This window comes from Pagrus pagrus, assembly GCF_965226575.1.
Source record: "Pagrus pagrus genome assembly, chromosome: 8".
NCBI lineage: Eukaryota > Metazoa > Chordata > Actinopteri > Spariformes > Sparidae > Pagrus > Pagrus pagrus.
Window position 1 is genome coordinate 4,465,917 of NC_140192.1, and position 16,488 is coordinate 4,482,404.

The following is a 16,488-nucleotide window of genomic DNA, read 5'->3' on the forward strand; positions in this document are numbered from 1 at the left end:
TTCTAAATTTGTTTTTAGTATATAACTGACTAGACCACGAAGACTTTCCTGTAATACAGCTTGTACTGTTAATGCTATGTAGCTTAGTATATTTACTCACGCACAGTACTTAAGTGCACTTAACTACTTGTTCTTAAAATGAGTATTTCCATTTTCTGCTACGTTATACTCTCACTATTACATTTTGGTGAAAACTAATGTACTTTTCACTTCACTACGTCACAGGAAATCATAAAAAATGCCAGTTTCTACAAATTGTTCCTGTAATACAATACGATATTGTCCCTGTGGGGAAATTTGTCTCAAATGCTACGCACACAAATGCCTCCAAGTTACAGTAAAATAAATTACATAAAACAAAACCGCACCAGCTGGTATTAGTCATAACAATAAATGGCCCATAACAAATATTGCACCCACCCCATGATAAGAAACACCATGAAACCATTGCACAATCTCTTCAGCCTCAAGCAGCTTTGTTTAAAAGTTTGATAGAGGTAGGCATAACATTCACTCCGGAGACACCCAGCGGCGTCTCTTACTCAGTTTCACCCAGTGTTGGCAGCAGGGACAAATAAGACACACCTGTTTTTTATTACATTTTACTGCTCCTTCTATTTTATATGAATATTTATTATCAAAATTCAGCACTTGTTTTTCAATAGCTTCCATGTAATTTGACGCAGTGACTCCAAACCAATGCTGAATTGTATTACTACTATATTGATCTTCTATTTTATATGAATTTTAGTTGTATTTGTTTATCCTTCATAATTCTCCTGACAATAAAACAAACAAACCCATAGTGTGCTTCTCAAAACTGTTGTTCTGTTTACTACAACTGCTTTGCTATGTTGATGTGTCCTATGTGGTCTGTGTAGTGATAGATTTTGGTATTGATTTTGAGTCACTGGGTCACATGACATGGAAGCTATTGAAAAACAACTGCTGAATTTTGATTAACATGTTGATATAAAATAGAAGAAGCAGTAATCTGTAATAAAAAAGAGGTGTGTTTTATTTGTCCTATTTAGTAATGCAGTTCTGCATTGGTTTGGAGTCACTGGGTCACAGGACATGGAAGCTATTGAAAAGAAATACTGAATTTTCATAATAAATAATCATATAAAATTGAAGAAGCAGTAAAATCCAATAAAAACAGGTGTGTCCTATGTGACCTGTGTACCAATACAATTCGGCATTGGTTTGGAGTCACTGGGTCACATGACATGGAAGCTATTTTAAAAAAGCCGTTGTCTTATAAAAATATTGTTGCAAAAATAAATACATAACCCATTATCAATCAAAATAAGTGTGCTACATGAAATCAGTTTAGTATTATTTTTATCATAATTTTCACTAATATCATCATGTCAGCATAAAGAAACACTGTATTTGTGTAAATCAAACACTGGTAATTTATTGATGGTCTGAACTGAAAACTAACTTCACTTCGGTATATTTTAACAATATATCGTTACTTTTACTTCACAAGTATGACTTTTAGGTAATTTTTTTTACAACACTGACTTTCACAGACTAGTATTAATATTCGGCTCTGGCAGTTTACTTCTTAAATGTACTGATGAGGACTTTGCATGCCTGCGTGTACATCTGCCTTCAGACAGCGCTGAGGGCTCAGAGCCACCATGTTGCAGAGCGGGTCTGTACTGCGCAGACTCCGGGAGGCGGCGCTCATTGGTCGAAGGTATATTCACTGCCGTGGAAGTTGCTCGTATTCAACAGTGTGGAGTGAAGTGACGTGTAGTACTATGGACGCGGCCAGCGGACTTCTGCTCAGACTTCAGAAACTATGAGAAGAGTTGTGACCACATCTTTGGATATAAGCGTCCTCGGTACCGGCTGCCGTACAGTGTTCAGGTCCAACTTTAATGAAACAAGTATTTCGTCCAGGAAACAACAACAACAACAACAACAACGGCGCTCACCCGGCTAGCTCATTAGCTAACAGGAACAGCCTCCTTCTGCTGTAACGTGTGACGCCAGCTAGCTGAAGTTTTCTGTGAATGTGGGTTAGATATTGTTTTTTTTTATCACGGCAGCAGAAAGATGAACAGCGCTCACGTCACGAAGGACTCGCCTGACCGACGCTGACGTGCTGTTAACTGACGGGGAAACCGTTGCGAGTTAGCTTGCTAACGTTAGCACGTCGTCTTGAGCTGGAGAGAGTCGGAGCGAACTGTCAAAATGAGCTCCCTGCTCCGAGGTGAAGAGATGTGTCTGGCCCAGCTGTTTCTGCAGTCTGGGTCGGCGTACGACTGCATCAGTGAGCTCGGAGAACTGGGGCTCGTGGAGTTCAGAGACGTGAGTCACTTTGAAAGTTACTGCCGAGTTTCGTAACGTCGAAAGCCCTCGAGAAAGTGCTGTTTGTTTATCGTACGCACACTGACATTTGCTGTATATCAAGGCTGACATGGCCGTTTCCCCACAGACCATATCTGCTGTAAAACGCTGCTGTAAAGTGTCCTGTACTTGCACTTGCACTTGCACTGGGAGGTTTATGATGGCGTCCACAGCGATGAGATGATCTGTTAATCATTCAATGCCTTGACTGTGTCTCTTGCACCTGTTTCAGCTCAATCCCAGTGTCACTGCATTCCAGCGAAAACATGTCAACGAGATCAAGAAATGTGAAGAGATGGAGAGGATTCTTGGTGAGCGTATATGTTGATCTCTTTAATATGGCTGCAAATGTTGTTGTAGATGTAGTCTATCTTGCCCCAGCGAGGATTAAGACAAAGCTGTGATGGTGCTGTTCAAACAAAGCGGGAATAGATGAAGCCCACAGAAGGCCCTCTGAGTTAATTGAATTGAGCGCCAGTGACCCTACAGTCATAATTAATGTCAGGTGGTTTGCAGATGCGGCTGAATGAAATGGTTAAATAAACCTTTTGTTATTAGATTAAGAGAAGACACTATCACACTGTGAGGCTTTGCTTTAAATCCAAAGGCTGCTCCTGAAACTTGAAATATTTGAAACATCTTTTGAGCTGTTTTCTATGTGTATTAGAGACGATCGGTCTTTATTTTTTAACAGGATATCTTCTGAGGGAGGTCAAGAAAGCAGACATTTCACTACCGGAAAGAGACGTGAACCCAGTGGCTCCTTTACCCAAACATGTCATGGCTATAATGGTTAGTTATCTGCTTATGTATCATCATTTATCATTTTTTATGTTGATGCTGATGTCACCGCAACTCATTTCTCTCTCTCTCTCTGTTTACAGGAGCAGCTGCAGAGGCTAGAAGTGGAGTTAGGTGAAGTCACCAGGAATAAAGAGAAGCTGCAGAGGAATTTACTGGAACTGACAGAGTACACACACATGCTGCGGATCACTCGCAACTTTGTGCAGAGATCTGCTGAGGTAAGTGTGTCACTCTGTAATGTACACCCACACTGGCATCACAACATATCCTGTTTGTGTGGCAAAGAAGTATTCTTCATAATGCACCAATTTGAATCTGCTCTTTGGCTTGATTTTGATCTGCATCTTGTCTTTACCCTCAGCGAGAGCCCCTACAAGTTCAGTATGAGGAGTTTCCCTTCCTAGAAAAAGAGACAATGATGGATTACAGCAGCATGCAGAGGCTAGGAGCCAAACTGGGGTAAGGGATGAAATTCGGTTAGCCATATCAGCATTACGTTTCTGTTGGAGGCTGTTCAGACCTGCTATCAAAATGCATCCTGGGTAACCTAATCACAAATAGACAGCGCTCAGTAGAGGTGTGAACTCGCCCGAGACACATTCAGAGGTGGTCTGGGCTGCACGTGAGCACACTCTTTAAAGCGGTGTGTAAACACATGTCTCCTGGGCCGCTTCCTCAACCTTTGTGAATAGTTGAGTCAGGAGAAATTATATAACTTTGTGAAACGCTGCCTGCCTCTGGACGGATGATGATACCCGGTCTGAATGCCCTCTTGGGGTTGAACTTGGAGTTTGATTTATTTTAGAGTTGACTGTCGTCACCAGGTCCACCAGGGTGTACCAGTTTTCACTTTTACAACCCAGAATTATATCACAAGCTACGAACTACATGTTTCAGTTGCTTTAATTCACGCTGTCCTTGATTGTCGTCCGGTGTTTCTTTAAATAACCAGTTCCTGACTTTTGGAGAATCCAGTTAGTTCACATTCCCCAAGAAAAATACAGCTCAGCAACAACAACAGCAACACCAGGCGTTGGCAACCACTAGTCCACAACACACATTTCCATTCCCCTGAGATGATGAGATATGTAAATACATCAGAGTACCAAAGCTGGCTCATCAATTTACAATATTACAGAGGACGAGTAGATACAGGATGCATACACTTCCAGAGGATATCATAAATATTTATCAGGGAACAAGTTTAAGTTTACACTTGTTTTCTTTATAAATGGTTGTAAACATGTAGCTCATACAAACCTTATTCTTTGATTTTATACTCATGAGAAGTTGCATGTTTTGTTGATGGTGAATGGGAAGTGACCGTGTCATATCAAAGGAAACACTGTTAACCTCAAAGCCACATATCTCTGAAGGCGCTAAGCCACTACTTCGCTATATAGGAAGTAACACAGCTATGGCAGGAAGCTTGTATTATGTTGAGCTGAGGCCCGGCTGAAAAAGGATTTCATCTTATTTCTCATTAAGTTTTTTCTTTTCAGATGTTGTTGCACAAAAGAGAACATTAGATTGTGGAAATGTTATTATGAAAGCAAGACAAACAATGCATGAGTTGATGAATATTGAATTATAATAGTTTTTTGAAGGTTACAGAAATTTCTGCCACAGTATCATAATTGTGATCTTTTCAAACGCATTAGTATGCAGATATGTTCAGCCTGTTTGTGAACGCTCTCTTCTTTCTCTTGCAGTTTCATTTCTGGGCTCATTCAGAGAGTGAAGATCGAGGCCTTTGAGCGGATGCTTTGGAGAGTTTGTAAAGGCTTCACCATCCTCAGCTATGCGGAGGTTGATGAGTATCTGGAAAATCCAGACACGGTACGTTTCTCAAAGCTAACATTGTCGTGGATTTGTGCCAAAGTTTAATTACTTATGTCGTGTCTTCCTCGCATTAAAGTGCAGTAATTGGATGTCATGAGGGAAGGCGGAAGAAACATTTGCACGGATGACATAATTTGCCTGTATATTACTTCCTAAGTTGGGTTCTTCGGTAGATGTCAGATACTTTAATTGAAACTTAAACTTAACTTGACTGATGTAAATATGATTTATTTACTGCTTTGAAAACAAACTTTGGACCTCATCCAAGAAGTGCTTGTAAGGACAGATCAGGCTTCTGTTTCCACATGTGATAAAAACGTTTGTTGGATAAATCGTTATTCACTGTTTCCATCATTTTTGCTGATTAGATCAAAGTTGATATACAATAGAAGGCTTTTATAAGCTGTTGCATATAAGTTATGACCATGTTTTGTGTAGTGTTGAGGCTCCAACATAGTTTCTTTTGGTATCAATCTAATTATTTAGCTATAACAGGTTAGAGACGAACACATATTTGATTGTAATGACGTGGTTCATGGTTTTAAATATCACTAAAGATATCATTGTCACTTTTTGTGTAGTGTTGCTACAGCGGAGTTAGTTAAGAAACAGTACGGAGGATCGAAGAGAATTGTAAATGATAAGAAGAAAAGCAAAAATCTGAAACTATGACCGAATGTTTATCTGTTAAATAATGAGACAACAGTGAAAATGACACCGGCGAAGCTGTTGTAAAGTCTGTTCCAGTCCTTCTGGCTGTTCTCATCAACAATAAGTGCCGTTATCTTGTCTATTCATGTTGAGTGACAGCACTAATCCAATTATCCATTTCCTCTGCCTGACCAGAAGGCAGGCACGCAGGGCTGCGACTGATCAGTGATGGAATGTCAGGACATACTTTCACTGACGGGAAAATGAGGAAAAAAATTACAAGCTATGCTTCTGTGCTTTTTTTAAAAAGAGAGTAGAGAAAGCCATGATTTTCGGCTGCTGTTTCGAGCCATGAATCTCAAGTTATTTTCGGTTTTGCGTTTAGTATCGACCAGCTTTATTTCAAGTCGGTTTCAATTTTATTCATATTACCCAAAATCAAAATTACGTTGCCTCAGTGAGCTTTACAATCTGCACAGTGAACAAAATCCTGTCTTTAGACTAACAATTACAATTACTTCCAGGTAGAAAACCAATGTATCACAGATATTGCCTATTGTGTAGATATCAAAGATCCTAGCAACACAATGAAATAAGCACAGCTGTAGCTTTGCTATATATTCATTCATGTTCTAGTTGCAGAAATCAACAAGTTGGCCTCTTTCACATCTCCACAATGCAAATTAATTGTCAGTTGTCTACCTGGAAGTGACTGCTGCTGTTTAACACGACATCACGGTGATTCAGCCCATACAGTCTACTTACATCCTCTTATTTTATATCTGCAGGGCGAGCCGACCAAATGCGTAGTGTTTTTGATCTCTTACTGGGGAGACCAGATTGGCCAGAAAGTGAAGAAGATCTGTGACTGGTAATTATTCATCAATGCTTTATTCTCTCGTTGTTTTATTACCAGCAGGAAATAGGGCTGATATTTGTTTTGTATTTTATTCTGCTCTCCTTACTATTAGTAGCTGTGAGTTGAGAATAACACCCTTTTTTTTTCGCTCCATAGCTACCACTGTCACTTGTACCCCTATCCCAGTAGCAACGAGGAGAGGAACGATGTGGTGGAAGGACTAAGAACTCGCATTCAGGACCTGCACACAGTATGTCTCACTGCATTTTAACCTAGCTGATTACGCAGATGTTTAATTAGTAACAGAAAAAGTAGTTCAGCTGTTTACTCTAACTAACTGCTGTCATCTCCCTGTTAAAATATAAGCTAGATCATTTAAAATATGAGCTCTCTTGATGGTTTTCTTCTCCTGGTGGTGGTTGTGTTTAGTTAAACCCATGACATTCACAAAGGATTTCTGGTACGCTCTGCTCTTTTACAGTCAAATAACTAAAGACCAGAATTGAATGGCTGATTGATTTTCTAAAAGATTAACCCGATTGTTCTCCTTGTGAAGCAGTCCTGGTGGTTACAGGCTCAGTCAAGTTTCTGTCTGGAGCTTTGCGCTGTGAATCGTCTGGTAGCTTTAACCCACCGTGACTGAAAAATAGAATTTCACTCGGCCCCTGTAGCACATGATCAGCATGAGGCTTCAGCTGAAAGTCAAGTTTTTTTTTCCTCTAATGTGTGCTCCTCTTCTTCCCTTCTCTGTTCTTGGCTGGTTTTTCTTGTCTGACTTATTTACACAGTCATGAATCTCATTTAATATGATTTACCACACTGAAATTCCTGCTTATCTGTCACCGTGTCTAGGTACTTAACAGGACAGAGGACTACCTGAGACAGGTCCTGATAAAGGCTTCAGAATCCGTCTACACCTGGGTCATCCAGGTCAAGAAGATGAAGGCCATCTACTATATTCTGAACCTGTGTAGCTTTGACGTTACTAACAAGTGTCTGATCGCTGAGGTGTGGTGTCCTGTCAGTGATATTCCCACGCTGCGGAGGGCCCTAGAAGAAGGATCGGTGAGGAAGCTCTTAACAGCGTTGCTCTGTTTGACTGTTGCTTCACCCCAGGCTTTCTTCTTCTGTTTATTTAACCCCGGCAGTTGCTTCATGAACTGGGGCGTTGTTTGGATAAACGCAAGTATTGTTTGAGGCATTGCTTTAATTTCGCTCTCTTTGGTTTAGTGAGGGTACTGAAAGGCCACTGTTCATTCAGTGTGCAGGCTGAGGAGGACCAAGTGTTTATTTGGGATAAAGATACATTAATAGGTGCACTGTTCCTACAGTAGTTTATTTATCTTTTCCCCACAACTGGCTTTTTACTTATTATTTTTTGGCTATACTGCTGAACCACAAAGAGACATTATATCCACGTCTTTTTCTTGTTTAGTTTTATCTTTGGATTTTGGTGCCTTCTTTTTAGAGTTAATCAGATGTTTGAAGGACACGGTTGATGCTGACATTTTGATTTGACGTTGACATTTCAGAGAAAAAGTGGAGCGACCGTTCCTTCCTTTGTCAATCGTATCCCCACCAGCGACACTCCCCCCACCCTGATAAGGACCAACAAGTTTACCTCTGGCTTCCAGAACATTGTGGATGCCTATGGAGTGGGCAGTTACAGGGAGGTTAACCCTGGTGAGTTTGACTTTCTTTCCCCTTTTCCCTGTCTGTATGTAAAACACAAAACAAACAATCAGTGGTTCCCAAAACAGTTCAGGTGTGCTGTGGGATTTTATTACAACTATACATTGTTATTGCCGTACACAACTATACAACAAGTAATGAATGAGTTTTAAGTTACTATATCAGTATTTTGTACACATTAATTACCCGATACAGAGGCAAATTCTACCCTAAAAACTCTCAGGGCGCTCCAGTATTTTGCTGTTTTCATGCAATTGTTGGTTGATGGGAATTATTAGAGTGCGACCCATTAAAGGTCTTGATTGACAGCCAATGTGAAGGAGGGTAACGAGGGAAAATGGATTTCTTGTCCGGAGCAGTTCCTCATTTTTTGATTTTGTGTCTTGTGCACAGAAAGTTTAAACTTTCTTACTTTCCAACCACCTCCTAATGTTGTTTTTTTCCTGATAATGTGAATATTTTTTAAAGGTTTACTTCACTTAATTTTTTTGTTTGATTGTTTGATCTCTTTCTCGTCTCTAGCTCCTTTCACAATCATCACTTTCCCATTCCTGTTTGCTGTAATGTTTGGGGACCTGGGTCACGGAGTCATCATGGCTCTGTTTGCTACCTGGATGGTGCTGTGCGAGAACAACCGCAAACTCAAAAACACAAGAAATGAGGTGAGTGAGTTCTCCAGCAAGCTTTTTTCTTTTACTAACACTCATGTGAAAGCTCCCTTATGTGACCTCAGTAATGCCAGTGTGTGTCATACAGTGTGTCTGAAGTGTAACTGAGTGATTTGATGTGTTCGAGCAGATCTGGAACACGTTCTTTGAGGGGCGTTACATCATCCTGATGATGGGCCTGTTCTCCATCTACACTGGCCTGATATACAACGACTGTTTCTCAAAGTCCCTTAACATCTTTGGTTCTGGGTGGAGTGTGAAGGCCATGGGGTGGAAGTGAGTACTTCATCATCAAAAGGACTTCATTGTAACAGTACAAACAGCTAAGCAGGCCAGAAGTGCATCAGTGTTATTTTTACAGTGGAGAAATTGAATGTACCTGTTTGAAGACACGCACGACATGATGACATTTGTGGATTTGTTTCGTATCGACATGCATTTTACTGACACTGATGGTTTGATTTGTGCCCAACAGGAAAGAGGATATGAGTGGGAATCGTTTTCTCACTCTGGATCCAAATGTTACAGGAGTTTTCAAGGGACCGTACCCTCTGGGAATTGACCCGGTGAGCAGAGAGCACGAATTACATTATTACATTGATTTCTCATGTAACACCTCATATACAGAGCCTTCATCATACTCACAATCACAGTTAAAAGCACTTTGAAATGTATGATTTCACCAGGATATGTGCACACAAAGTTACACTTGTAAACGTACGCAAGCATATTTTTTGAGTGCCTACATAAATGCTGAAAACAGTACTGTTTGGGATCTTTAAAAGTTGGGGATATAAAACTGCCACCAACATGGAGCAGTAGTTTCTGGTGCTGATACAGAAGATTGGATCAACTATTAAACAGTTGGTTATTTGCATTTAGGATGCAAATTGTGTTGTAAAAATGAATAATGTCGGTCACTGAATCACTAGATCCCCTTTAGAAACTATACTGCAATTCTTACACAGTTAGTCATCATTCAGCAGTTCATCTTTTACCAATCAAAACCATTTTATAATTCAGTGTCTGTCCTCTTTCTGTTGTGAAGATTTGGAACTTGGCGTCCAACCGGCTCACATTTCTGAACTCCTATAAGATGAAGATGTCCGTGATATTGGGCATCATTCACATGAGCTTCGGAGTGATCCTCAGCACTTATAATCACCTGTAAGTACCACTTTGTTTTTGTTTTGTGTTTATCTTGTAAAGCCCTCATTAGATGTTACGATTTTTAATCGCCTGCCTTATTTTTGTCAACAAAAACAGGCACTTTAGGAAGAAGTACAACCTGTACTTGGTATTTCTTCCTGAGCTCCTGTTCCTGCTGTGTCTGTTTGGCTACCTGGTGTTTATGATACTGTACAAGTGGCTTGCCTTCTCTGCAAAGGACTCCAGACATGCCCCGAGCATCCTCATCCACTTCATAAACATGTTCCTCATGCAGGGGGATGGATTGCAGCCCCTCTATCCAGGACAGGTGAGAAGCTAATAGAGCTCCATTCCTGCTACAGCGTCACTGACTCAACAGATTAAATCTAATGCTGTTGGAAAACACTACAGACAGTTGATGACAACATTGTTTTACCTCTTCCAGACTGGCCTGCAGATATTTTTGGTGGTCATTGCTGTTCTTTCAGTGCCTGTCCTTCTCCTGGGGAAACCAGTCTACCTTTACTGGCTTCACAATGGAAGCCACCGCCTAGGAATGTACAGGGTGCGTGTTTGAATGCATGTCTGACTGTGAATATTTGCATGAATGTGAAACAACTGTGTAAATATGCTAATCTTATTCCTTTCTCTGTGTGTTCTTAGGGATATGAGCGTGTGAGGCGTAATAGTGAAGAGGAGCTCTACCTGATGAGGGCTCACGACATGGAGGAGGGCAGCAGTCACAGTGATCTCTCCTCGAGCAGCGAGCACCCGACAGAGGAGGTGAGTGCAGCCAAACATCTGGATCAGTACCCGTCCAGCTTAAACTTCCTTATAAGCAACCATTCTTCCGTTACTGTCAGTGATGCTGATGAGTTTTGTCTTTCGTTGCAATAGTTTGACTTTGCAGATGAGCTTCTGCATCAGGCCATCCACACGATAGAGTACTGCCTGGGTTGCGTCTCCAACACAGCGTCCTACCTGAGGCTCTGGGCTCTGAGCCTGGCACATGCCCGTGAGTATAACTGTTACTGACTGACTACTGACTACAAACTGCAAGATTCAACTTATTTCAGGGTTTCTTTTCTTTCTTTCTGTTGCTATACAGTCAATAAAAGCGCATTCTTAAGCAGAACAGCTTAAAATGTGATCATGCATTTGATTTCAAGCTATAATAAACTGTTTCAATTGATTTCACATCACAAATTAGAATTAAATGGAAAACTGATTACAGGGCTGTTTTATGAAGGCAGAACCAAACGACCATTTAATTTAATATCTCCGATAAAAACTCTGAAAAAAGTACTCGTCGCCCCTCTCGAACATAACTCAGAGTTGTAAAACTGTCAGTACTTTTTTGGAGTGAAGTGTGTAGTACGTCTTCAGTCCCTCCTAACAAAGTCGTTTAACATTGACCAGGGACATAAAAGCCAATGACTGGCCTGAGATCAGCCAGAGTATTACAAAGTTACGAGCTGTGGTTCAAAAACCAAAAGTGTATCAGCTGGAACATTAAATGTCTTGTTCAATGATTATACTTGAAAAGGTTTTTTGTAAATCATTGCATCCTGTTTTTATTTACATTTATTTATTTAGTGTCCCAACATTTTTTGCTGTAGTAACCGGCATAGACACTTTTTCTGTTTGTCGTTCACAGAGTTGTCCGAGGTGCTGTGGGCCATGGTGATGCGAGTGGGGCTACGGATGGACTCCAGCCTGGGGGTTTTATTCCTGGTGCCTGTGTTTGGCCTGTTCGCCGTTCTCACTGTGTCCATCCTCCTGGTCATGGAGGGTCTGTCTGCATTCCTTCACGCCCTCCGGCTGCACTGGTAAGATAACCGAAAACATTTAAGTACGTCTGCCAAAGTGCCTTGAATCATCTCATTGTCGTTTGCTCACAGCAGCTGTTTGTTTCCTCCTCAGGGTGGAGTTTCAGAATAAATTCTACGGCGGGACCGGAATCAAGTTTTGCCCCTTTGCCTTCTCTCTCCTGCCCTCCAGCTTTGAACACGACGGCTTACTGTGAAGAGACTTATCTCGTTACACTGTTGGCGCTGGTTGATGGTAAACAGAGCCATAACAAGCCAGCAGGGTTTCATGCTTAGAAACACATATTCCAGAGATGTCATGAGGTGATTTTTGATTTTTCTTTTTAGTCTTTTAACAATTTGTCGTGTAAAGAAGCTTCAACCAAGTTTGGACTGAAACATGCTGCCCTCCCAACAGTCTCAAGAACACAAGCGGCACAGAGAGTGTACTTTTGACAAACGTGTGTGTGTATAAAAGGGTTTTTTGTACGAGAATCCGTACGCTTCACTGCAGAACATTTTGAGAGGCCCATATTTTATCAGGCATATATTGTTAGCAGTTGTTGATGACACTTGTATGGAGAACCACATCGACCAAACGTATAAATAGTTGATAGTCAAAAATGTGCTTGTAGTATGAGACGACACGGTTAACGCTTGTTAAATTTCGTACTGGTTTTGGTCTCTTTTATTGGATTTGCTGATTAAATAATATTCTTTCCTTTATAAGAATAATATTTAAGAAAATATATCCTTATTTATTATTTTCTGTTTCCCTCCATTTCTTCTGTATCTCGTTATTTTTGGCATTAATTGAGGCATAATTGTATATATTCGTGCGGTATGTTCACAAGTTTCAGTTTTGGTAGGTGTGGTCTCCATACACTGGTTAGTGAGCCAGCTTTTCCGGGTTGCGTTCTGTAGTTCTTGCTCAACTTTTTGTTGCACTGACTGCCTTACAGAAGTACAACCAAATGACAGCATACTGTATGACTCTTGTGTTTCCCTTGTAAAAAAAACAAAAACAAAACAACAAACACTGCAAAGGATCTTTGACTTTTCAGTATTGAAAAGTGCTCAGGCAGGTGTGTAATGAGATGTAAATACTTTTACAGAATTATTTTTTAATTTATTATATTTTAAATGTTGCTTTCTGAATTAAATATGAATGTCAATGGGATATGATTTTTACTCGTATGCATTCACAGTGTTGCCTATGCGTCTGCCACTTTCTGTACCTTTTAACATTCCATGCATGGAGAACTTAAATCATCTGCTCTGCTGGTTGGGAGCCCGTGACATCCACATTCAACACAGCGACAGTTCGACTGTATTATTAGAAGAAGATTGAATTATGTACTAATATCAGCCGCTGGTAGTATTTGCTAATTTAGTGGAATTGTTAATATTGTATGGAATTGGGTTGTTTTTCTGAGGAAAGGAGATTTAAATGGCATCATTGTCACATTAGTGAGATGTCTGCACTTTTTCACTGGACTCAGTTTGCCACAGTGAGATACTGCCACACATTTTTGTGTCGAGTTTAACAGTGAAACGATATGAAGTCGAATCTTTGACGTTACAAGTGGCAGTCCCCGTTTTATTGGAGCAAGTGAAGTATGATTAGTTAACATTTAAAGGTTTTGGTTGGCTGAAGGGTTGTTGAGATTTCTTCTGCCGCAGCCCTGATCTTGCTGTTAATTTTAATATGAAGAACTGTATTTTTTCATTGACAAACACTCCATGCTCTACTTCTGTTGAGAAAATCATCCATATGTCAATAATAAATTGTATTTTTGTTTGAGTTGTTCTTAATTGCGTTTCTTATTGCGTCTGGGTTCAGACGAGCAAGTCGACACCAAAACGATTGACCGAAAGTCTTTGATACACACTGGAGAGGGACTCCAGTGTGTATCAAATCAGTTCTCCCAAATGGTTACTCATCTATTGGTACATTTCTGATTCATAACTGATTATTAAAATGCCAGTTATACCAGGAGATCAAGGGATTTGTCATATGATGTATCAGTTTTTGATAAACAACTGAAGCGCTTCATTAACAGCCGCCTCGAAAAGTAACATAATGATGAGGAAATTAAAACAAATACAAACAAACCGATGACAAGATGCATTTAAAATTGACATGTTAAGCTGACAAATCTAAAATTATATACTACAGTTAAATCACATAAATGTCCATTTATTCATATGAAGTTAGCATCAGTTTCTTTAATCATGATCGTCAGGTGATCTGTCAGTTGTGTGGTTGGTTATGTGCAGCCACACTGAATTAAAGATCAATTAAAATGCAGTCTGGTTCTGACAGGAGGTTTCCAGGATCAAGGTTTTCAGAAGCTGTCTTCAGTTTGAGACGTGACCTGCACAGATCGGTGCCTTCCAGTCAACGTTCTGGGGAAAATGTTCCTCTGTGCCTCAACTTCAGTAGCACCTCAAGGGGTTTGATGGTTGCTGTGGCAACATCCAACAGGTTAATCAGAAAGTGATGCTCGTTAAAGTTTTTATTTCTTAAAAGGTTAAAGGTGCACGATGTAGTTTAATCAGAAGAGAAAAGATCATTTTCGACTGATTTTGGTTGCCTAAATAAACAAATTCATTATTTTCATGACTGAATAAACAAACACCTTAATTTCAATTTCATACTGTTTAACTTTGTTTATATGTGGCGGACCCTGCCACCTTGCCAGCTTCAAACAGTGTTCTGGGGACCTTATTTCCCTCTGATAACAGCTTGTTCATTCAGTTATGGAATAAATTAATATTTCTGAGTTTGTATTATTACCTCATTAATACTTAATACTCTTCTCCAAAACGACATAGTGCCCCTTTACTGTTACATGAGAGACACAAACTGAGGCTAACAGTTACAGCTTTGCCAACTTACCGACTGGAACTTGAGCTCTCCAGAGAGACAACGTTCAAAAACTGATAATCTCCACCTCTTCTCCTCCATCTCTGGCCACTGGCTGTTTGTGCAGTGCGTCGCTGAGCTGCTGCTGCTGCTCACTCATGTACAGATGAGAGTGAAAGCCTGTCACTGCTAAACACACTGGAGGTATTGGGTCTTCAGCTGAAGACATGTGGCCTCACCTAACAGACCTGCAGCCTCAGACAGGAATGATTTTCATTTCTCTTGCCTTTTGGTCTGTCCTTACGTTTTAACAGCTGAAGATTATCCAAGGAAGTAATATTTACTATTTTCTTGCCAAGTGCTTCCTCTCTAACGCCTTTACACACTCTGTTATGCCTCAGGTGAGTCTGTTGGAAGCATCAGTGGGGATGAGTGCATCAGCCAGGTGGCGCAGGACATCCAGAAGTGGCCAAGGTTTGTTGACCTAGACGTGATCCATCCCTGAGCTCAGTGGTGCTGCTTCAAGAACTACAACGTTTCAACAAACTAGTGGTCTGCATGCAGCGCTCTCTGGCTGAGCTGCAGAGGGTGAGACGGAGGGGCCGAGGGCAACGAGATATAAGCAAACAGACAGACAGGTGTTGGGTTTGCGTTGTGCTTCACACATGGATTATTCTGTCCTACTTCACTTGTGTCCCCCAGGCATTGGCTGGTGAGGTGGGTATGAGCAGTGAGTTGGATGAGGAAGAAGAAGTTGGCACCCGACGCTCTTCAGTCCCTCGGCACCTGGATGGTCCATTTCCAGAGGTGCTATGAACAGCAACACACACACTGTCACAGATAACCTGGTGCATGTAGCCTTCTGCAGTATTCTGGCGATACAGAACAGTGGAAACACCAGCTGAGAATATATTGTTGTGCATCTTGCGTCCACCAGGTGGATGAAGGAGAGCGTAAAAGTAATGTGGCTGTCAGGACTCCATATCCCAGAGTCCTACCTGACTGCCCTGCTGCAAGTGAGGATGTAGACAGCGACAGACCAGGACAGGGAAATGAGATGACGCTCACTGTTTACAGCCTGATTAGTGATGAGATCTGAAGACTGATGGTCTTTTTCTCCCTGTAGGCAGCTTTGTGTCCAGCCTGTACCTGGAGGGAGCAGACTGGGACGTGGAGAAGGGCTCGAAGTCGTCCCCATAGACGCCTGAGGCTACAGGTGTGGACCACAGGCTCTGCATTTCACTGTTATGATGTTATTTTCCTCACTGTTGTGTGTTTTGTAACACAGAATAAGCTGCCGACCCCTGACTACACCACGGCCTTGCAGAGGAATGCCATGGGCCTGGGGTTGGTGTTTGAGGCAGAACCTTTCCAGCACCAGGCACCTCTCCCACTGGGTGCTCCAGGGAGTCTCACAGAGCTGAGTACCTTTCACAGTCTGTTCAATCACAACGACGCCTCATGTCTGATTTCTTCAAAGACAGAAGATTCCTCAGCATCCTTCTCAGCTTTTACTACGTTTTCACTAGATGGCAGCAAACACCAGTCCTGAGCTCCCCACCCTGTGCAGCTCCAGAGATCTTTATTGATTGTTAAACTGCCAATATTTCTCCAGTGGTTCAGGATCCTTCAAGCTTTAAAGCCTCTCACTGTTTGTTAATGACTAAATGTTAGTAGGTCAATCAAGTTCGAGGTATTTCATCACTCTGTCCGTTCTAACAGAGGGGCAGTAGATGCCGAGTGTTTCTGCTGAGGTTGTGAACATAAGCTGCTGCACACAGT

The 16,488-nt window shown here is 41.2% G+C and overlaps 1 protein-coding gene across 1 annotated transcript; it reads left to right on the forward strand.

Annotated features, from left to right (window-relative positions):
* Positions 1-1,730: 1,730 nt before the first annotated feature.
* Positions 1,731-13,641, forward strand: atp6v0a2b (ATPase H+ transporting V0 subunit a2b). Its single transcript, XM_084359798.1, has 20 exons — positions 1,731-2,325; positions 2,597-2,675; positions 3,059-3,156; positions 3,249-3,386; positions 3,530-3,627; positions 4,881-5,007; positions 6,450-6,532; positions 6,677-6,770; positions 7,373-7,585; positions 8,053-8,203; positions 8,735-8,874; positions 9,011-9,156; positions 9,356-9,446; positions 9,929-10,047; positions 10,147-10,357; positions 10,475-10,594; positions 10,693-10,812; positions 10,927-11,044; positions 11,687-11,858; positions 11,953-13,641. The coding sequence occupies exons 1-20, from the start codon at positions 2,209-2,211 to the stop codon at positions 12,053-12,055; spliced, it is 2,538 nt and encodes an 845-aa protein (XP_084215924.1). The 5' UTR covers positions 1,731-2,208; the 3' UTR covers positions 12,056-13,641.
* The last annotated feature ends 2,847 nt before the right edge of the window (positions 13,642-16,488 follow it).